This window comes from Prunus mume, linkage group LG1, assembly GCF_029339155.1.
Source record: "Prunus mume cultivar Tortuosa linkage group LG1, ASM2933915v1, whole genome shotgun sequence".
Lineage (NCBI taxonomy): Eukaryota > Viridiplantae > Streptophyta > Magnoliopsida > Rosales > Rosaceae > Prunus > Prunus mume.
In genome coordinates, this window is record NC_142698.1 from 30,870,480 (window position 1) to 30,892,627 (window position 22,148).

The 22,148-nt window shown below is 36.3% G+C and overlaps 3 protein-coding genes and 1 long non-coding RNA gene across 8 annotated transcripts; 2 read left to right on the top strand and 2 right to left on the bottom strand.

Moving 5' to 3' along the window:
- Positions 1-1,230: 1,230 nt before the first annotated feature.
- LOC148921591 (uncharacterized) lies at positions 1,231-2,689 on the top strand. Its single transcript, XR_016123386.1, has 2 exons — positions 1,231-2,059; positions 2,371-2,689. It is a non-coding gene; the product is annotated as an uncharacterized LOC148921591 (long non-coding RNA).
- Positions 2,690-9,705: 7,016 nt separating this feature from the next.
- LOC103328045 (Calcium-binding EF-hand family protein) lies at positions 9,706-12,472 on the bottom strand. Its single transcript, XM_008230435.3, has 5 exons — positions 11,648-12,472; positions 11,180-11,226; positions 10,412-10,587; positions 10,154-10,172; positions 9,706-10,015 (listed from the first exon to the last, which is right to left on the bottom strand). The coding sequence occupies exons 1-5, from the start codon at positions 12,021-12,023 to the stop codon at positions 9,905-9,907; spliced, it is 729 nt and encodes a 242-aa protein (XP_008228657.2). The 5' UTR covers positions 12,024-12,472; the 3' UTR covers positions 9,706-9,904.
- A 535-nt stretch (positions 12,473-13,007) lies between these two features.
- Positions 13,008-14,092, top strand: NF-YB11 (nuclear factor Y, subunit B11). Its single transcript, XM_008230444.3, has 3 exons — positions 13,008-13,336; positions 13,434-13,552; positions 13,775-14,092. The coding sequence occupies exons 1-3, from the start codon at positions 13,164-13,166 to the stop codon at positions 13,963-13,965; spliced, it is 483 nt and encodes a 160-aa protein (XP_008228666.2). The 5' UTR covers positions 13,008-13,163; the 3' UTR covers positions 13,966-14,092.
- Positions 14,093-14,595: 503 nt separating this feature from the next.
- LOC103328065 (heterogeneous nuclear ribonucleoprotein Q-like) lies at positions 14,596-21,409 on the bottom strand. 5 transcript variants are annotated; one of them, XM_089052220.1, is made up of 10 exons: positions 21,135-21,409; positions 20,153-20,188; positions 19,092-19,560; positions 18,887-19,003; positions 18,540-18,680; positions 18,183-18,356; positions 17,345-17,552; positions 17,092-17,264; positions 15,948-16,033; positions 14,596-14,984 (listed from the first exon to the last, which is right to left on the bottom strand). In XM_089052220.1, exons 3-10 carry the CDS (start codon positions 19,524-19,526, stop codon positions 14,825-14,827), a joined length of 1,494 nt encoding a protein of 497 aa, XP_088908346.1. In that variant the 5' UTR covers positions 19,527-19,560; positions 20,153-20,188; positions 21,135-21,409; the 3' UTR covers positions 14,596-14,824. The 5 variants fall into 5 exon arrangements, with proteins under 5 accessions (XP_088908346.1, XP_008228678.1, XP_088908330.1 ...); XM_008230456.3 differs by lacking the exon at positions 20,153-20,188 and having other exon boundaries at positions 21,135-21,408; XM_089052204.1 differs by lacking the exon at positions 20,153-20,188 and having other exon boundaries at positions 19,092-19,851; positions 21,135-21,408.
- Positions 21,410-22,148: the final 739 nt, after the last annotated feature.

The window sequence follows — 22,148 nt, forward strand, 5'->3', positions numbered from 1 at the left end:
TCTTCGTATCAAACAGTGTATTCTCTGTCGCTATGGCTGCTATGGCTGCCATGCCCAATTCTTAATATATGATAATGATGGTCAAAACAAACGTGCATAATACTTGAATGGAGATAATCTTTTGAATACATTCTGTGTTTAGGTTCGTCAAAAAAGCAGGCGCAGTGAATAATCTTCCAAATGAATTCAACCCTAAGAATCATGTTTTCTTGTTGAATTGGTGGTTTAAAAAAATAATTAAGGTTAGAATTTTGTTCAACAAAGGTAACATGAAGCAATGCTTGAGCTACAAAGTGCGGGTCGCTTTCAAGCTTGAAGGACGATTCTTTTGCCTTATAGGATTCTCATCAGCATGGTCCCAGATGGGATAAGCTTGACAGATAGGAACCCACTTGAATATTAGTTAATATATTCAACATAAAATTGTGACTAATCTCTGATGACCTTTTGATATACAAGTACGTATAACCACCGCAATTTATTTACTACTAAGATATTAATGTAGGTGATGTTGGGTTGCCAATTGAATTGACAACCCAACTGGATTTTAGACAGCTTCTTCCAACCATATGAAATTATTTGAATTATGAATGAGAGAGGTATTAATGTCATGGTGTCAAGGAAACAGGAAACCAAATGAGATTATTGAAGGTTGAATTACATGTTTGGTTAAGTTTGATAATTTTAGTCTATTATTACTCTTCAGGAGTTTGCTTAATTTTATTTTAATTCTTAGGAACTCTTGAGGAGTTTATTGTGTTTTGTATTTTAGTTTTTGACTGTGATATGGATATACCGTTTCTGCCATTGCACAGTAGATTTGTATTGTTAGTATGAGTACAGGTGCGTAGGGCTACCTGAATCTGGGTTTGAGTAATTGTTGGTTTAAGAGTAATTCTCTCCAGATCAAATCAACATGTTGTTGTGTTTGGTCACTGGAGATATCGTACCCATTTGAGCACTTTTGTGGCTTTGTACTTGTTTTGTTTCATTAACAAATACTATCGCTTTTTCTATTAAAAAAATTAAAAAAAAGGTTCGATAATTTTAGTATTGTAGTTTAATCTTTGTAATCAAGTCCAAATCGTATGTTCCGCTATATTAATGGATGAATTTGACGTGACAATATGCAATTACTAATGTAGAACGAGTCCAAGTGCCAAATTGTTAGAAAAGGCTCCAAATCAAAATTGGTGAGAAAGTAGTTAGTAGTGGAAATACACACACAAGTCGTGTTTGGGGTTGAAAAATGGAACAAATTAAGGATTTGACATATATTGTATATTTGAGCTAGGATGAGGGAAAATTAGTAGGTGTATCCCTAACTTGCCATGAGCCCAGCATTTTACGATGGTTTTGATGAATTACAGGTGTTCTCTTTGAATCAGAGAGCCTTTTCTGCCAAACAAAATGGGAAGAATCTCTGCACATATTATGGAGAATTAACAAAAAAATTTGGTGAATTGGATCATCGTGATATGTGCCCGTGATATTGAGATTTACAGAAAGTCAATTCAGCGACAAAAGGTGCACATCTTTCTCACTGGTCTTGATGTGGAATTTGAGCAAATTCGTGGAGAAATTCTACGCAAAGATCCTATACCTGAATTGGAGGCCACATATGCCTTTTTTAGACATGATTCAGTACGTCGGGCTACTATAAATTTTGAAGGGGACAAGTCTGACACAACAACCATGATTGCTCAAAATTGAGCACTTAACCAGTCGTCTAATATTCAACCAGATCGCATAGGGTCCAATGACTGGTCTGGTCGCATCTCTGGGTCAGATCGATTCAACCGATCCGACCGACTTAACAGAACCAGTGATAGCTTAGAATCCTTCAACCGCACTACATCATCTAATAATCGCTCATTGCAATCAAATTGGTCATCTAAAACATCGATGCTTCGAACTTGTGGGATATCCAATTGGTGGGATCACAACTGCAATCCAAGGAAGAAAAATTCAACTGCAGCTGTTGTTGACACAAAGAATGGTGAGAATAGCGATATTGTTAACAAGGCCTCTACCCTAGTGGCCACTACAGGTAATATTGGTAAGGCTTTAAATGTTTCTGCATTTGTTTCAAATAATACATGGATAATTGATTCTGATGCCACCGATCATATGACTTTTGATTCTAGACATGTGTCGTCACTCACCCCATCCACTAAACATAGTATGTCCACTGCTAATGGGACTTCAGCCTCTGTTATTGGGGAAGGATCAGTTACTCTTACAGATACCTTAAATTTAGACTCAATTCTTATTATTTCATCCTTTGATTATAATTTTTTATCTATTGCCCAAATTACAGTTGCTTTGCATTGTATTGTAATTTTTTGGCCTTCTTTTTGCATCTTTAAGGACATCCCAACTCGACAAACGATTGGTTATGGTGTTAGGCGAAGAAAGCTATACTAATTGGATTTGGTATCTGATAGTTCGAAGAAGTTGACTGAAGCTTTGATAGTAGTAGACTCTCAAGAATAGAGGAATCAAAAAACAATTTGGTTATAGCATCTTCGTTTGGGACATATGCTTCTTTTAGTTATTTAAAGAAATTATTTCCTACGTTATTTTCATATATTGGTGTTTCTAAGTTACAATGTGATGTTTGTGAACTTGCTAAGAGCTATCGTGTTTCTTTTGATTCTAGTTTGAATAAAAGTTTCGTTCCATTTTAGATCATTCATTCTAATGTTTGGGGTCCATCTACACCTTCTTCATTAGGTGGATCACGCTGGTTTGTTACATTCATTGATGATTGCACTAGGATGACATGTATGTCTTATGAAATCCAAAGGGGAAGTCAAAAATTTCATAAGACTATTACTACTCAATATAACATGCAGTTTCAGGTTCTCCGCAGTGATAATAAAGGAGAATATGTGAGTACAGAGTTAAGGAATTATTTGGAATTCTATGGAATTGTCCATCAAACCAATTGTCTATATACCGCTTAGCAAAATGGGGTAGTTGAAAGAAAGAATGGTCATCTCTTAGAAGTTGTTCACGCTTCTCTTATTGATGCCCATATGCCACCCTCATATTGAGGGTGAAGCCTTACATCTACAGCTTATGTGATTAATCAAACTTCTTCCAATACATTGGGATTTCAAACACCGCTGCAAAGCCTTATTGCAGCCATTGTCACTCCTCCTATCTCCAATCTACCACCACATATTTTTAGATGTGTTGCTTTTGTCCATTTACATAAATATTAACGGAGTAAGTTAGCTCCTCGTGGTTTATGATGTGTTTTTGTAGGTTATGACACATCCCAGAAAGGATATCATTGTTATCACCCTCCATCCCAAACCATGTATGTCACTCAAGATGTTGTGTTTCATGAAGACCCTATATTTTTCCCATGAGCATGAACTTCAGGGGGAGCACTAGAAGGAAGTTTAGTTATTTGATTACGGTCATAATGTTCAAATTTACGAGATGGATGAATGCTCCAACTCAGGTGGAGCATCTCCTGTACCCATGGCAGTATCACTGATGCCGCTCATGCCACAAAGCCCAACACCAAGTGCCTACACATAACCAATCCGTTGCTAAGGATGTTCCTACACCACCAAAGAGACAGATGCCCAATCATTCTACTAGAGATATTCCTAAACTCACATATGAACCTGATCTTACCATTGAAGTGAAATACCCCATAAGTCATTATGTCTCTTCCCATAAATTGTCCGAATCAAATAAGTCATTTGTCAATCAATTATCTTCTATATCTATTCCTAACAGTGTGTAGGAAGCCTTAGTTAACTCTAAATGACAAAAATGCTATGAATGAAGAGAAGAAGTCACTTCAGAAGAATGGGACATGGGAGCTTGTCGATCTTCCTGCAGGAAAGAAACCAGGTGGGTGTAGGTGGATATATACAGTGAAATATAAAGTAGATGGTACAATCGAACACTTCAAGGCAAGGTTAGTTGCAAAGGGTACACTCAGACATATGGCAATTGATTACATGGAGACAATTGCTCCAATAAAAAGATAAATACGGTACGAGAATTACTATCATTGGTTGTCAATTTGAATTGGCCCTTGCAACAGTTTTGATGTGAAAAATGCTTTTCTTCGTGGAGACTTAACTAAAGAAGTATATATAAATATCCCACATAGGTGTCAAATACACACTGAGCATAGACATAAGGTTTGCAGATTGAGAAAATCATTATATAGTTTAAAGCAATCCTTGAGAGCATGGTTTGGAGGATTTACAAAAGCTATGAGAAATTTTGGGTATATGCAAAGTAACTTAGATAACACATTGTTCTTAAAGTGACGGAAAGACAAAATTACTGGTCTTATTATGTATGTTGATGACATGGTGGTCATAGGGATGACTATGATGAACAAGAAGCTTTGAAGAAGTATTTATCTCAAGAATTTGAAATGAAAGATCTTGGTGATATAAAATATTTTTTGGGAATTGAGGTTTCTAGATCACATTAGGGAATTTTCTTATCTCAAAGGAAATATGCATTAGATTTATTCAGTGAAACTAGAATGTCTACTTGTCAACCTGTAGATACACCCATAAAAGAAGGATTGAAGTTGGAGATTGAAGTTAATCAAGTGTCTACTAATAAAGGGCATTATCAATGGTTAGTCAAAAGGTTGATGTACTTAGCTCACACAGGCCTAGTATTGCCTATGTGTTAAGTGTTGTTAGTTAATTCATGCATAATCCTGGAGAGAAACATATGAATGCAATGATGAGAATTCTAAGCTATTTGAAAGCAACTCTTGGAAAAAGAATTTTGTTCACAAAAAGATGATAACTATTTGAAGATTAAAGGCTACACTAATGTTGATTGGGCTGGTGATGTGGGTGATAGAAGGTTCACGTCAGGATATTTTACATTTGTTGGTGGAAATCTTGTCACGTAGAGAAGTAAGAAACGTATGTTGTTTCCCGTTCAAGTGCTGAAGCATAATATAGGGAATGACCCTTGGAGTTCAAGAATTGTTATAGTTAACGTTATTGTTGATTGATTTGGGTTATCCACCAAAAGAATCTATGAAATTATATTGTGATAGTAAGGCGGCGTGTGATATTGCACACAATTACAGCATGATTGGACAAACCATGTTGAAGTGGACAAGCGTGCGCTCTGATCAGATAATGTGCACACGAACTCGGATATTTGACGTGTGTTTGCGCATGTTCGATATTTATGCCCCAACTTGAGGGGGAGTGTTGAATTATTCTAATTATGTCATTATTGGTATTAGGATTCCTTACCATAGACAAGGATTGAAATAAACCAAGTGGATACGATATTTTGCCGTATATTTTTATACCCAAGGAGTTTTGAGGCAATTGAAGCAAATTGAAACAAAAATTGCTAATTGACCTATAATTTATTAATATGGAAGTGCCGATTTATGAGCATAGAAACTAGATAGTACTAACTCTGAATGATGGCATGGTTATTACTGATTATATAATGTGGAGCTCAAGATGATGAAACAAATGGACCTCGATTTTACTCGGATATTTGACGTGTGTTATGCAAGTTGATGGTTGTTCCTCATTGTTTGAACCTCGAGCTCTTATATGTAGGTGGCCCCAACTTGCATGGTTTATTCATTCTAATCAAAATTTTATTTTCAAATTTTTCATTAATTCGGTATGGAGTGTTGATAATGTATATTCTACACAAAGATTATGTGTCATTATTGTTGTATTAGGAAATATCTATAAATTCCTTACCATAAGATAGAATTCTTGATCCCATAATTGATGTAATTACTTTCCTGTAATTCCTGGTGTAAAACCACTATATATTGCCTCCTTGAGAGAGGAATATCATTATTATGATTATTCCCATAAAATTTTGATTTTCAAGTTTTTCATCCCAAACAAAGGATTTCACTATTCATGTACATGTGTCGCCACCTCATGTCGTGTTCAGGGTCTCACATCGAATTATTATAAAGGGTCTCACTCCACTCTCTACATAGAGGGCAACCCATGCTATAGGTATGATTTTCCTAATTGTATATTCTCCAAATTTATAAATAATTGTACTCCACTTAAACATTCAACCTTAAAATCAACAAAATTAGTAACTAACTTAAACATCAGAAGTTAGTTCTTGAGCCTGTACCACACCAAGGTCTTGTTTGTTAGGGATGACTAGACTAGACTAGCAAAATGCCTACATTTCATGCGCATTCAACCTTTTACCAATCCTTCTATAGATGTAGGTCCAACCTCACCAGCCAGAGGACTCCTGGGGCCAAAGACAGCACACCTAAGTTGAATCCATTTTTCGACATCAACCACCATTGCTTATAGCATTCAAGCAAATCTGGTCTTGGTGGTCCAGTGCATTTGATAATAAACAGGTCCCTAATTTTAAAGTCAGGTGGGTCTCTATCGTTTCTTTTCTTCACAGGGGAATAGCAGCAAGGAACTCATACACCTTCCAGAAATGCTACACGAGCTTAGAATGAACCTTTGGTTTTGCACTAACAATTTTTGGACTTCAAATGAGGAAGATTGCAAGTCCAAGACTGCAACACGTGGAGTACTTTTTGTATTACGAACGTGTCACGTGTGTGTAGTTTGAGTTAGGGTTTAGAACCGTGTGGGTTCGTAGAAAGACTGAATTTGGAAAGGCATTTGAATGAAAAATAATTAACCCTCAGTTTTGAAATAAAATAAGAAAAATAGTTCCCTTCTATTAAGTAGAAACTCCTATGTTCCTGTCAATGAAAGTATGACATATATGCATAAGTAATTCTTTTTGTGTTTTTGATGAGTTATTTTTTAGCATATTTCAAGCCATGATTCGCAGTAATGTCCTCCTTGGAAGGAGGCAAGCAGTATTCATAAAAGGAAAGGACCAAACTAGGTAATCAGGGTAATTCAAGCAAGCATGCCTTTATCTGGTGGAGTATATCAATATCCAGTAATCTCTTTGTTGGAATATGTCACTATCCACATCTTGTCTTCTTAAATTTAGTCGAAGATATCAATATCTAGTCATCTCTTTATCTGTTAACCAAGGTCTAAAATATCGGTGATATCGGAAATATCGATAGTCCAAAAACACGGAAATTTCGATGGAAATATCGGGATATTATCGATATCGATAAAAATTGAATAAAAACCACGAAATTGTGAGAAAAACTTAGAAATTTTTATTGAAACTTTGGAGGATGCTTATTTAGTCAATTATCTATTAGTTTATCACAAAAAATTGAAAGGAAATGCATTGCATGATGGATTTAACTAAATTAAGTTGATTATATAGCGAGCTGACAAACACTGTGAGTGTAGAAAATATGTAGTAATTAATGAAAGAAGATTAAACACACCACAATCATTTATATATAATGATTTACTACAATATTTTACATTTTATATATTGCATGGTAAGATACATAAGTGACTTAGTACCACTTTCCTATGAGGTTCAAATTTTTCACTATCTTCATCATCTCTATGTGTAGAGTAAGTGTATTATGAAGAGTACTCATCAAATGATAAATCTCCAAAATAGTTTTGCATGTAATTGTTAACATGTCACCCATATGGATCCGAGATTGATTGACACTGTCCATGAGCAAAATCATTTGAAGATTAAGTCTTGGATTCTTTCCATGAACTGCTCAATTCCTTCCTAAAAGGAATGGGATATGAAGGGTAGGGAAATGGTTGGTTATGAGTATAATCATAGTTACTACTTCCTTGCCTGTCCATGTCTCAATATTCAGAAGAAAAAAGAACTTACCACTTGGACGCCATAATACAAAGCAAACCAAGGATGACTAATTTTACAAGAGGAAACACCTTGAATCCCCTTTGTGTTTTTTTCCCTTCTTATTTTTTCATTACATCGATATTTTTGATATTTTAGTGATATTATAGCGATATTATAACAAAATATTACTGAAGTGTGAGCGAAATTATCGACGTTGATATTTTCCGATATTATTGTCGATATTCTCGATATTTATACGATATGTGCATGGATACGTTTCAAAATATTCGTGATTCGAAAAAACAATATTATCCTCGATATTATCGATACTTTAGACAAAAAGTCCTTGCATGTTAAACAGTGAAATGCAAATACATTGTGTATACCCTGAAAAATGGCCCAAACACATTGCCCACAGGAAAATTCTTACCCTTGGAAGGAGGCAAGCAGTATTCATAAAAGGAAAGGACCAAATTAGGTAATCAGGATAATTCAAGCAAGCATGCCTTTATCTGGTGGAATATATCAATATCCAGTAATCTCTTTGTTGGAATATGTCACTATCCACATCTTGTCTTCTTAAATTTAGTCGAAGATATCAATATCTAGTCATCTCTTTATCTGTTAACCAAGGTCTAAAATATCGGTGATATCAAAAATATCAGTAGTCCAAAAACACGGAAATATTGGGATATTATCGATATCGATAAAAATTGAATAAAAACCACGAAATTGTGAGAAAAACTTGGAAATTTTTATTGAAACTTTGGAGGATGCTTATTTAGTCAATTATCTATTAGTTTATCACAAAAAATTGAAAGGAAATGCATTGCATGATGGATTTAACTAATTTAAGTTGATTATATAGCGAGCTGACAAACACTGTGAGTGTAGAAAATATGTAGTAATTAATGAAAGAAGATTAAACACACCTACAATCATTTATATATAATGATTTATTACAATATTTTATATTTTATATATTGCATGGTAAGATACATAAGTGACTTAGTACCACTTTCCTATGAGGTTCAAATTTTTCACTATCTTCATCATCTCTATGTGTAGAGTAAGTGTATTGTGAAGAATACTCATCAAATGATAAATCCCCAAAATAGTTTTGTATGTAATTGTTAACATGCCACCCATAGGGATCCAAGATTGATTGACGTTGTCCATGAGCAAAATCATTTGAAGATTGAGTCTTGAATTCTTTCCATGAACTGCTCGATTCCTTCCTAAAAGGAATGAGATATGAAGGGTAGGGAAATGGTTGGTTATGAGTATAATCATAGTTACTACTTCCTTGCCTGTCCATGTCTCAATATTCAGAAGAAAAAAGAACTTACCACTTGGACGCCACAATACAAAGCAAACCAAGGATGACTAATTTTACAAGAGGAAACACCTTGAATCCCCTTTGTGTTTTTTTCCTTTCTTTTTTTTTTTTCCTTTTTTCTCTTTTTTTTTCATTACATCGATATTTTCGATATTTTAGTGATATTATAACGATATTGTAACAAAATACTACTGAAGTGTGAGCAAAATTATCGACATCGATATTTTCCGATATTATTGTCAATATTCTCGATATTTATACGATATGTGCATGGATACGTTTCAAAATATTCGTGATTCGAAAAAACGATAATATCCTCGATATTATCGACAAAAAGTCCTTGCATGTTAAACAGTGAAATGCAAATACATTGTGTATACCCTGAAAAATGGCCCAAACACATTGCCCACAGGAAAATTCTTACCCTTGGAAGGAGGCAAGCAGTATTCATGAAAGGAAAGGACCAAATTAGGTAATCAGGGTAATTCAAGCAAGCATGCCTTTATCTGGTGGAATATATCAATATCCAGTAATCTCTTTGTTGGAATATGTCACTATCCACATCTTGTCTTCTTAAATTTAGTTGAAGATATCAATATCCAGTCATCTCTTTATCTGCCAACACAAGGTGAAAAAGTCCTTGTTTGTTAAACAGTGAAATGCAAATACATTGTGTTTACCCTGAAAATGGCCCAAACACATTGCCCACAGGAAAATTCTTAGTTCAAAAGGTACCTCTAGACAGATCACAAGTTTCACTAGGCAAATACAAAACAATGTAATACAAATTTCTTTACAAACTATATATTTACAAACAGCAAGACCAAATCAATTATATGACACCAAAAATGGGATGACCATAGACATGAATGTATCATAATTAATTGTTGCCGAACCGGTATACCGCAGATCTCTCTCTTTGAACTTATCAGTCAAACCCTGAAATCAAAATATAACAACATTTACATGTTAGCAAATCCCAGCAAAAAAATTTAGAATCAAAGATGGCTATTCCTTTGTCAAAGAGCAAATTTGAACATCTGCCCAAAAAATTGCACGAAGCTAGCTGTTTCTCACCTTCACAATCATCCCGCATCTGCGTATCAAAGAAAACAGTGTGTCAGAAGAAGCATAACTATCACTTGATTCTTAGGAAGAACAGAACAATTCATGTGAAACTATCCAGGGGTAATGTCAGATATCCGACATGTTATTTTGCCATACTGTGATCCAGGACAGTATGTTTATACGTGATTTTACTTGATCATTAATGGTTTTTTGTTTTCAAAGTCTAGCAAAAGAAAGTGTCCCACTACATTAGATAAGAAGACTTACTCTACAAAACTATCGAAATTGAGTTCAACCTTGCTCCCACTTCCATCATCATACTTGGAAATCAAAAGTTGAAGAACAGAAGGTGGGATGGCAAGGCCTAGACTGTAGAGTGCATCCCTCAGTTCCATCAAATCAATTTTCCCACTCCTATCTTTGTCATATCTCTCAAATATGCCCTGCAAGTGCAGGTTTAATTAATAATTCAAAGTGACAATTCATGGCAAAGAGAACATGGAACGGATATATAACATCTGAAAGCATTTTCTATGAACAAACAAGTAGGGAGTCATTCAGCATTCTGAATCTCTGGCTGCTTAAAATGGCATTGCAGATTGGCAGTGTGTTCAATAACAACCATACGTAGAACATATATGGTGGTGAATTGAATCAATACAACTATACAAATGTGTTCAGATAAGTTTCTTTCCAAGATTACAAGAGAGCTACACAACTACATGGCCCTTACAATTTACGTAGTTCCAGAGTACGTAATATATAAATTAAGAGTTGAATCAAATGAGTGGGGATCCTTGCAAGATTAGCCACCGCAATCTATTATTGCCAAAAATCAATGCAAAAGTTAAGGTAAATTGGTACTAGAAATGAGCCCTTTCCTTCAATTGGACTTCAAGAAATGACATAAAAGAAGTAGAAGAAAATTATACAATTGAAATTGAGGGATTTACTCAGTAGAGAGGCCACGGTAAACAACCATTAACTATCGTAAGTAGATTCATATGATAAAAGAAAGCAACTGATGATACTTACTCGCCATTGACCAAGACAAGTCCAGAGTGCAGCAAACTCTTTGGGGCCTATATCAGAAAATTCCGAGGAAATTAATAAAGTGGGACTAGTTAAATTGATGCTTCGATTCGAAACAAAAACAACTAACAAGCAGCAACCCATAAATCATTTTTATCAGGTCAAAGAATTTATAATGCTGACTGTTGGTGTACACATGATAATAAACACATGAACATTCCCAGCCAGAATTCAGGTTGGCATTTAGAAAATAAATAGAGAAACTAAAATTAATTCTAGCTAAGAATTGAAATTTGAAAAATATATGCAAGTTAGGTAAGAATTCATAGTTTACATCTATAAGAAATCAAATGATACCCGTCTAACAAATAAGCATTATAATTTCCAAATTGGGTTCAAATTTCTAATCATATCCAATGAATCCTGAAGAACAAAGAAGCCATTTTGATGAAAAGAAAAACAAAAACTCACCAACTCGGAGAGGATCATTGGGACTTTTGAAGAGAAAGATGAGCAAGCGAATGGTCCTGAGGCTAAATCTCTGGTACCCAGAAGAAAGAGCTTGCTGCAGCTCATTATCATCAATAAAACCACTCCTGTCCCTGTCGACCATCTGAAAGCTGCTAATCACAGCTGGGTCTGTTCCCGGAGGAAAACCAGAGTGCCCGTATGAAGAAGGCCCCTGCTGCTGCCCGTAACTATAGGAGCCGCCATTGCCCTGAGAGTGCTGCTGCCCGTAACCATAGGAGCCGCCACTCCCCTGAGAGTACTGCTGCCTGTAGGACTCGGGCAGGGATGGGGCAGAGGGCGCATAAGAGGGAGACTCATGTTTCCCATTGGAAGCCATTGATGAAGAAGGGATGTGTTCGTGGGTTGCAGAAATTAAAGAGATTTTACTCAGAAAAAAAATAAAGAAAAAAAAAACAGAAGGAGGAACACGAGATTTGGGGTGTTTTTGTGAGAAAAGCTATCAGAAAATGATGTCCTCTTTTTGTACGTTTTGATTTTGATTTTGATTTTGCTTTTGCTTTTGCTTTTGCTTTTAAGGATTCAGGCGGCAGGTTTCGTACGAAGGTGGAGAGAAACTTACCTGTAACGGTTGTACTGCGCCGTATTCAGGTATGTATTAAAACTGACGACGCAAGCGTGTCACGACTCACATGCGTGGGGCATCGGATGGATGGATGCTGGGTGGCTTCGCGAGTTTGATGTCAAATTCAAGTTAGGACGGCCCCGACCAGGAAAAGTCTGGCTTACAACGGGTGTTTGCAATTTACAGATACCGTCTTTTTTTAAAGTTGTTTTTTGGTTTTGGGCATAACTACTTTTTTAACTGTTAGATTACTTTATATATAACAGCTTATTTGTAGCGTGTCTATTTTGCTTTTTGTTTACTCAACAATACAACAAATTGTTTACTAACATTTTGGAATAAAAACAAGAGTGGGTCTCCCATAAAATCAACAATCACACTCCTGATTTTTCAGGAATGAGACTTCACGGTGAAGTTGAAGGGGTGGTATTGTGATTGATAGTAATTATGGGCCATCAACAATAACTCCGATTTGTGCTCACTTCGATTCCAAGTTGGTAAACATAAGCGAAGGTTGTTTTACAAAAGGATGGAGTGTATTTGCGGTTTTTGGGTTGAACCGGTCGAATCGAACTGTACCCTCCTTACACAAAATTGGACTTTATCAATTGTTTAGTTGTACTAGCCCAATGGTTTATATCTTTAGTTTAGTTGATTACTTGGGCCTTTGAGCCCTCATGTGACCTCAAAACGGGAAAAAATAATAATAATAATATAATATAATAAAATTCCACCGGGGATCAAGCCTCAAGCGGAGGCAAGACCGTGTGAGAGGAATGGCGGGAAACGAACGAGGACGAAATTACAATCATATCCTCAACCTCCTTTGGTGCCTCTGCTGAAGACTCGAGACATAAAGCGTGTGACAGGTAGGGAGAAAGAAGGAAAAGGAAAATGGCGAAAGTGGTAGCGGAAGCGGAGGAGCTGCCGAAGGCTATCGTGCGCCGAGTGGTGAAGGATAAGCTTTCCCAGTGCTCCAAGGGCGACGGTGACCTAACTCTTCACAAAGAAGCCCTCTTGGCTTTCTCCGAGAGCGCCCGAATTTTCATCCACTACCTTTCCGCCACGTATTCACCTCTCCTCCCTCTCTCTCTCTCTCTCTCTCTCTCTCTCTCTCTAATCGTAGTTAATTAATTAAATTAAAAATATTTTGATTGGGTGCAGAGCAAATGACATATGCAAGGAAAAGAAGAGGCAGACAATCAGCGCCGACGATGTTTTGAAAGCGCTGGAAGAGATTGAGTTCTCCGAGTTTATCAAGCCTCTTGAGGCCTCTCTTAAAGGTGACTAATTTTTGAAAATTTGTGTCCGCAAGGTGTTTGATGAAATGCCCCACTTAGTTGTTTTCTTTGACCTTTTAAGTTTTGCCCAAATCTTGACCACATTTGCTTGGATTTGAGATGCGCATATGGTGATGTTTGCTTTTAGTTAATGGTTAAGCAGATTCAATTAATTTGGTTCATTTAGATGTGTGAGAAAATCTTGTTTTGTTGTTTGCCTTGCAGGAAAGAATCCAGGAAAGAATGCTGGAAAGAATGCAGAAAAGAGTGGAGGAAAGAATGCAGGAAAACAGAAAGCAGGAACATCAAAAGCAAAGGAAGTGAAGAAGAAGAGGAAATTGGAAGAGCCGTCATCGCAAAAGCTAAAGGAAAAGGAGGAGGACAACCAAGATGAAAATGGCAGCGATGATGAATGAGCAAGCAAGCATTTTTGTGTATTTTTTTTCTTTCTCTGTCTTTGTAGTGTGCTTCTAAATCAAAATTTGAAAATGCCCATGTTACTTATTAAATTGGGTTTATAACAATTAGCAATTCGGGTTCAAATTTGGCCATCCTTCATATTTTGTCCTTGAGAATCTTCATGTTGCCTCTTCAAAGGATTGTGTGCACAAACAGGAAGTGCCACTGCTTTAAGATAGAGGGAGCTACACTTTTTCTTATGGTGTGTTTACGAGTGTTTTTTTTGGGTCATAGTTTACGAGTGTTCAGGCAGTGCCAAAAGTGCTTTCAAATAGTCTATTAGAACGATTGACAAATGATTAACAAAAGCGTTTCTGAACCAATCCGCTTCTTATAAAAGCCACTGGCCAAGAAAAGGCCACCACCTTCTTATATGGTGCACGGCCACTAGTTCTTGTTGAGTACGTCGCTTTGTAATAATTTAGAAAAACACATCGCAAATTTTGCATTGTCCGTACTCATGGCATAAGATTCATTTCTCGGTGAAAAACGATTCGATACCATTACCCTTGCGGGCTACCAGACCTGGAAAAATTAAGTAACTAGTATTCCTTGGTAAAAATCCGAACATGCCTCATAAAGAACTATTGCTCTTTTTCCTCAATTAGTTTCTATTAGTTTGGTGTACTTTAGGGTCAACAATGATTAAATATAACAAATCAACGATGACCACATAAGGTATTTGTATAACAAATAAGTATCCATAACGCACTTTCGTATAGGATGCTGCCGTTACAACTTTATATAACAATCTTGAACGTGAAAAGTACACAATGGAATGCCAACCCCTCCAACTTCTAACCATTGCAAGAACAATCAATACGGGTTATACCTGCGTCCATGCCCAGTATCATTGCTGTACCTACCCTTGTTTGGACCACCACTACTTCTGCTACTGCTTCCGCTCCCACCACCACCCCTGCTACTACTTCTTTGATGCGAAGGTGAGGGGTGTGGCTGTGCACCTGGTTGTTGCCTGCAATGAGGAAAGATAAATTACTCAAGTTACTAACATTCATTGAAGGGTGTCACATAAAGCTAGGGAAAGTTTATTTCAAAGGTATGTTTTATTGCAATTATATAGAACAAATTGAGTAAACAGTCCTGAGATCGAGCAATCCAAGCACTGCATTCAGTAGTCCAAGTGATTGATTGGAGCATGGAACAGAGTAGACAAAACTGACAGATATAACAGAACTTTATAGAACCACGAAGGGCTCCTCCATTATGGCCAAAATAAGTAGAACTTTCAAAAGGGTCAAATCAAATCATAACCAACAGTCATTCCAAAATTCAAATCATAATCAATCACATCCTGTAATAAAAATCCTAGTGAAAAATTACGCCCCTAACATCACAGATACACAAGGGGATGAAAATTGTTAAGATGCTAAAAAGAAGCCAATGTCTCAAGCAATTTGGAGCTTTCATTTTTTTTTCCTCTTATTTTTATGATCCAAACAGAGAAGTGTAGGCATCCTTGCTAGGATAAACAACCCTAATTATGTTCAAGGAAAAAAGAAGACGTGGTACAGATTTATACCTCCACAGGGAAAAAAAATTGACCAAACAATTAGAAGAGAAAAACTAGTTTTATATGGATTTCAAACCCAGATTCATATTTCTGGTTACTATATTGGTTCCCTGAATAGAAACCACTGAAAAGTGGATACTAGAGCTGGGAAGAATGAAGAAGAGAGGTGGGATTTTAAAATGTCTCCAAGTCTATAATTTTCAAACTTTACGCAATTATATGCAGAAAAATTCTATTGTGCGCTTAAGTTGCAGTGTTTGAACAGAAACATAGTCTCCAGCTTTATTTTATATGAAATGGCACATTTATTTATTCAGTTACTTATTGTAGAAGGCAGACATAGAATTAAATAATGTGATGCCATATAATTAAAGCTATATGAGGCAAAAGATGAGTTGTGCTTACAGAACATATCCAATCCGTCCATCAGGTAGCAGCATTGGCATCATTCCCATGCCTGCAGGGGCCGGTCCAGGTCCAGACATCAAAGGCTACAATCAAATTTCAGCAGAATTTTAGAAATCATGTACCTAAAATATGGCAGATAAATTTTGGGCACACTGGCATAGGTGAACAAATATTTGCATGTCTATGCTTTGAATAAAGCATGCCAAAATCATGGGAAATACTTTTAAAGATCTACAACATGAGCATGGAGGAAAGACGTTATACCAAAATTTGAACATCAACAATCAAGGTCCATATTCACAATTCCTTTTTTCTTGCTTTTCAGATGCCTGTTTTTAGCATAGGGAGATTGATGGAGAGAGAGAGATTTCCTAAAGTTTACTTTTGGAAAATAACAAACCCTAACTTTGTAAAATATACAGTCAAGAAAGGAAAGGGAACCTTGATGCCTAAATCCTAAGTCGCAGACCACTTTCTCACTTCCTGTTCTCTCTCAGCACTGTTCCGTTTCTCTTTGTTGAGTCATTGACAACAGCACAAGTGACCTCAAACTGAGAGCTTGCCAATTTATATAACTTATGTTCATTCCATTCACAAAGCTTTTGAAAACAAAATGGACCATGTGTTTTCTAAGTGCTGTGCTCAGAATGTATCCGCACCTAGTCTAAAACGATTTCATTTTTTTCATCGGATGTGTATACATGCATGGTGTAGGAGGGTCAACATGTGTGACCCGGACACGGGATTCCTCTCAGCCGTGTCTATGCTTCTGAGATGTTGAATCACGCCCGTGGGGTAACTGCTTCTATATTTATTTATGGCCCTGGCCTCAGAACAAATAATACTTATGAAGGTATTCAAACTGCTAACAAAGCACAAAACGAAGACCAAAGAAAATTAGAGGTAAACAATTGAATATCATGTTCAGATAACCAGGCACAACAATAGTTATCAAGGCATGGTAAAAAGCCATTTGCACCATTATATTTAAAACCCATTTAACGCTAAGCAATGATAGTCCATGAGCAATTTATGTGAAGGCTAAATAAAAAAAATTCCATGAATGTGAAGTTTAATTAAAATATTCACTTCACACTGTAAACTAACTAAGAACATCAGTATATGTTGGCACATATCTCACCTGTGCAAAACCTGCAGCACCATACCCTGCACCAAGAGCACCATAGGCACCCCCAGCCATACCATAAACAAAACGAGGTGGATAACTAGGAAGCAACCCTGACCTATGCGAGTTTGATCCACCAGACTTTTGATCTGCCTGTGGCCTTGCAAGAGAACACTCCAACAGCTGGCCTGAAATTAATGAGACCGTCAAAACAAACTACTTCACTACCTTTAGAATGGGGGGAAAGGGAATGCAGATAAGACGTTACCATCAAGTTCATAAGTTTCAGTGTTCTTCAATGCTTTCATGGCACCGGACCTCTCTGCAAAATGTACAAAACCAATTCTACTCTGTTCCTGTCCAGATTTTGCAGCTGGCAGAACCACTTTCGTGATTTTCCCATGGTGTTCAAATAGCTCCTTTAAATGGTCTTGTGTCACATTTTGGGGTAAATTCTTTACATAAACTGCCTTCACCTGTATGATATGGGGTACATTAAGATTTGCAAAAATAAAAATTTAAAGACCACTCCCAGGACTAGCAGAAATTGGTGGATGATACCTATGCAATAAAATACAGTAATTAATAGCCGGAAAATGATTGCCATGTGAACAAAGCAGGAACAGATTGTGGTTATTTAAATGGATAAGGAATCATCAAATGTGATTTTGTTCAAAGATCCAGCCAAAGGTCACATCCATCAAATGATTACTAGATCATCTGGAGTCTGCGCTATCAAGATATAAGTGGCATGAAATACTAATTGGTAGAATCTAAATTCCCATGCACCACTACCTTTCTTTTCAACCTCTATACATGCATCCGTAAAGCAACTATCATTTCAAAGCTCCTACAGAGTATTACAATTTACCTAAAAGCATTCATATATTAGAATTATCATTCCTGTCTGCACCGTTATAAATACATGTGCAACCCTAAGCCAACAAGTAGACGTCCAAAAACAAAACTATTTCTAGTTTACTTGGGCATTCACCAAGTTAAACATTGACATTGCCGTTAATATTCCAGCTGCATACTTTAGTCCTCAGTCATAAAATGTGAAGCAAACAGGAAGAAAAGAAAGAACAGAGTTACTTAGCAACAACCTGAGAAGCAGCAGACGACTCGGCATTTTTAGGATCTGCCCAGCTCACTGTTGGAGCATTGTTATCTAGCTTAAATTTTGGGTCCACCATTTTCTGCCTTGAATAGTCAGCACATGCGTGGTTATAGTAATCAACGAAAGCAAAGCCTCGGTTATTGCTTGTGTTCTTCATATCCTGTGAGAAAAAGTTTAATAAACAATGAGGATAAGAATCTAAAAACCACAAAACAAGCATAACAATTGACAATGATTTACCCGAAATTTTCTGAAAGATAAAAATTCACCAGGCTGAGAATGGAGGGATAAATAATGGAGGGATAAATAATGGACACATGAGCACACTATATATGGCACAAACCTTGACCAGTTCTATACCAGTAACTCCAGGGCCAATCTTCATCACAACTTTCCTCAGATCTTCTTCTCCCCAGCTCCTTGGAACATTACCAATGAACAAACGGTGCTTTGCTTTAGACGTTGAACACTTTATTCTTTTACCCTGAGAGAGGGAGAGAGAGAAGAGTAAATACAATTGAAGAGCCGCATATTTAGAATGAAAGCAAACAGCCCAAAGTGTACAAAACAATAATTTTTGTTTAAAAAAAAATCATCTTCAATCTTTTAGTTTTATATCCTTACTCATATTTCAAGGATTATTCTATGCATGGTTCGGAGTAATATGATTATGCCCAAAGGTCAGTTTACCTTAAATTCAGTATTATTCAATTCCTCAATGGCATCAGAAGCCATTTCCACGTTTTTGAATGTCACAAATGCAAAGCCCTTATTCTCACCCGAATCTTTGCCCTTCATAATCCGAACCTGTTGTTACAAAACAATACAGTTTTATTTTATTAAAAATAAAATAAAAACATAAACAGGGTATTTTATAAAGAGCAATTGAACTAACCTCTGTAATCTTTCCTACAGCCTCACAAAAAACCTTTAAATCCTCTTGAGAAGCATCATGAGGAATGCCACCAATATAAACTTCTGAACCATGTGGAGGAAGGGCAAGAAGTTCAGCATGCTTTTTCTTCTCATCCTCATCATCAGACATCACCTCATCACTGCTATGGGATTTCCCAACATCAGTTCCAGTGGCATCATTAGAATCTTCATCCTCCACCTCTTCTTCCACCTCCTCTACTTCTTCTTCTTCCTCTTCTTCTTCTTCCACCTCTTCTTCTATTTCTTCCTCTACTTCTTCATATTCAACCTCTTCATCCATTGCCTCCTCAGGGTCATTGTCACCATCAAGATCAACCTTCTCATCAGACTCTATTGGCTTTTCGGGTTCAACTGGTTTATCAAGTGATGAAGCATTTGCTTTTGCCCTTGGCATCTTATGTATCTAATTAAATAAGCTTGCAAGGCAACTGTGAAGAAGGCACAGAAGCCAGAAGAATTCATGGGAAGAAGTAAACACATATTGAAAGGAAGGAAAAAAAAGAATGGGCAAAAGGAGCTGCAGAGTATGCTTCTCAATTGAACTGGATTCATGAGAACAAACTCAAAGGTTTTCAATTTGAAAGACTTTTATTAAGGGATAATGATAACATTAACAGCAGTATTAGAGACAGGAAAAAGAGTTTTCTGAAAGATTATCATGTGGATTATGAAGGTGCTCCAAATATTCAAGATATGAATTTCTTGAAGTCACAACGAGACTGCTGTCCAAAAGAGGAAAAAGAAAATTGGCTAGTTTAACCTTATCCGAGGGCACATTTAACCCCATTCCAATAATAAGAATAGCAAAGATGCAGCATATAAGGATCTAGGGGAGGTAAAATGTAATAGATAATTGGAGAAAATATGGAGACATTTATAATGCTTTATGCGTATGCAAGGCCACACAACAAAGTGACAAAAAAAGTAGGACCCAAGATTCTATGTAGATAAAAGGAATGAGACCGCTGCAACAAAAAGGAGAATCAAGCCAAACAAAGTCCAATTTGACAAAGATAATACCATTTCCAAAATATATGTACCAATCTGGGTACCTTCCTGCAATAAATTGACATATAACAACTGAGATAGGGATGGACATTACGGCTATGATTTACATAACCAACAGGCACAATCATAATTCAAATGCACTAATACATCCTCTCCACCTATTCTCAATAGCTCCAGAAAGATAGTACTTGACCAGTGGCATTTGAACAAATTACACATCTGAGGTCTAATAAAAACAACTTAGCACTGTTGTTCAGAAAGTGCACACAAACAATCCATTTGATAAAGATAAAGGAATTAAAGTATATTTATCTCTAGTTGAATCAGTTTTATAGACATATATATGTAGGTCCTATATCAATAATAGAATCATAGGTAAAGGAAACTACATGAAACAGCATAATGGAGTGAAAGACTAACTCAAGGGTACATAAAATCTGAGATGGATGTGCACACTTTCGAGGCATAACGGATCTTTTTTTCTCTTGTCCAGATTCTTTCCACTTTATCCCCTGTTCGGATAGGACAAAAAGGCCCGAAAGCTACCAAACCTAAACTGCAAATCCTCCACCCAGTGCAGTGAACCCATCTAGCATTTGAATGTCTCAACATAGCTGAGCTATTTCACCAGGATTTAGTTTTCAAGGCAACATGAACTTAGATCACTTGGATTAGAACTCCTAACAGTTGCAAAATGATCTTCCTATTTTTCAGCTCAGCTTAATCACTAAGAAAATGTATATATAAAAAAACCCAAGAAGTCGTTTTTTTTTTTAAACCCGACTTGAAATGTCCAAAATCCAACTGACATATAGGAGACAGGGCATTTACAACTGGCCCTGAATTTCAACAAACAGTCACATTATCCAGCGGAGGAACTACATGTTCATAATATAAACACAAAAACATAAAACAGAAATGCAGTTTCTATTTGAACAAACCAGCAAGCATAAATACTATGGAGAACAATAAAGAGTCGAGAGAGAGAAAGTACCAAATGAAATGAGCAATCTGTGGAGCTTGCTCTTTCTTTCTTGTGGGTTGTCTATAAATAGAGTGAGGAGCAAATGGCAGAGCGAAATTGGCAAGATCCGAACCTTGGTTGCGTGGAAAATAATTGAAGGCTCTGGCTCTGTAGTTTTTATATGGAAAGGTTGAAGGGCACGAACCCTAGGCAGAATTGTGTCCAAATTAGGATTTTGTCGACCAATAGGATTTTGCTAACAATTTGGTGTTGTTTTTACAGCTAATCTTTCTCATCAACATGTTTTGGCATCTGGAATCTATCAATAAATCGAAAAAGAATCCAAATGGGGAGGAATTTGGTGTGTTTCATTTTATTTTATTTTTTTGCTAAAGTTAGGGAGGGGAAAAATAAATAAATAAAACTTGGACACGCGGAAAAATTATTTTACGTATCATTGTGTTATTGGTTAGGATAGAAAAAGTGATATATGCGTTCAAACTTGAGATCACCTGTCTGCAAATCAATCCCTTTTTCACTGAGCATTGACAGTGTGTTTTCTCTTATCCGTGAAACCAATTTTGGACGGTAATATGGGCGAAATTTCGCTTAGTTTCAATGTTATAACTTATACATCTATAATTTTCTAATCTTTTCAATTCAAACATATCCACATGCACGAGTAAGAATTAAAGTTTAGGAAGATGTCATATGTGTCCATTCACTCTGATACTAAACTCAATAGATTATATGTGCAACCTTCTCTCTAACATTCTATTTTGGACTTTTTTTTTCATGATATGTGTTATTTTTCTTACACTATACTAAACAATACTAAACTCAATAGATGTACCAAAATAATACAACTAAAAAATGAACTAATTCAATATTCATCACCAAAATAAGTGATGCCTAAGTTACAAATTCAAAGATTCAATATATTCAATATCCATCAACATATTCAATATTCAATATTCAATATCCATCAACATATTCAATATCCAAATCCTAATTAACATATTCAATATCCATCAACATATTCAA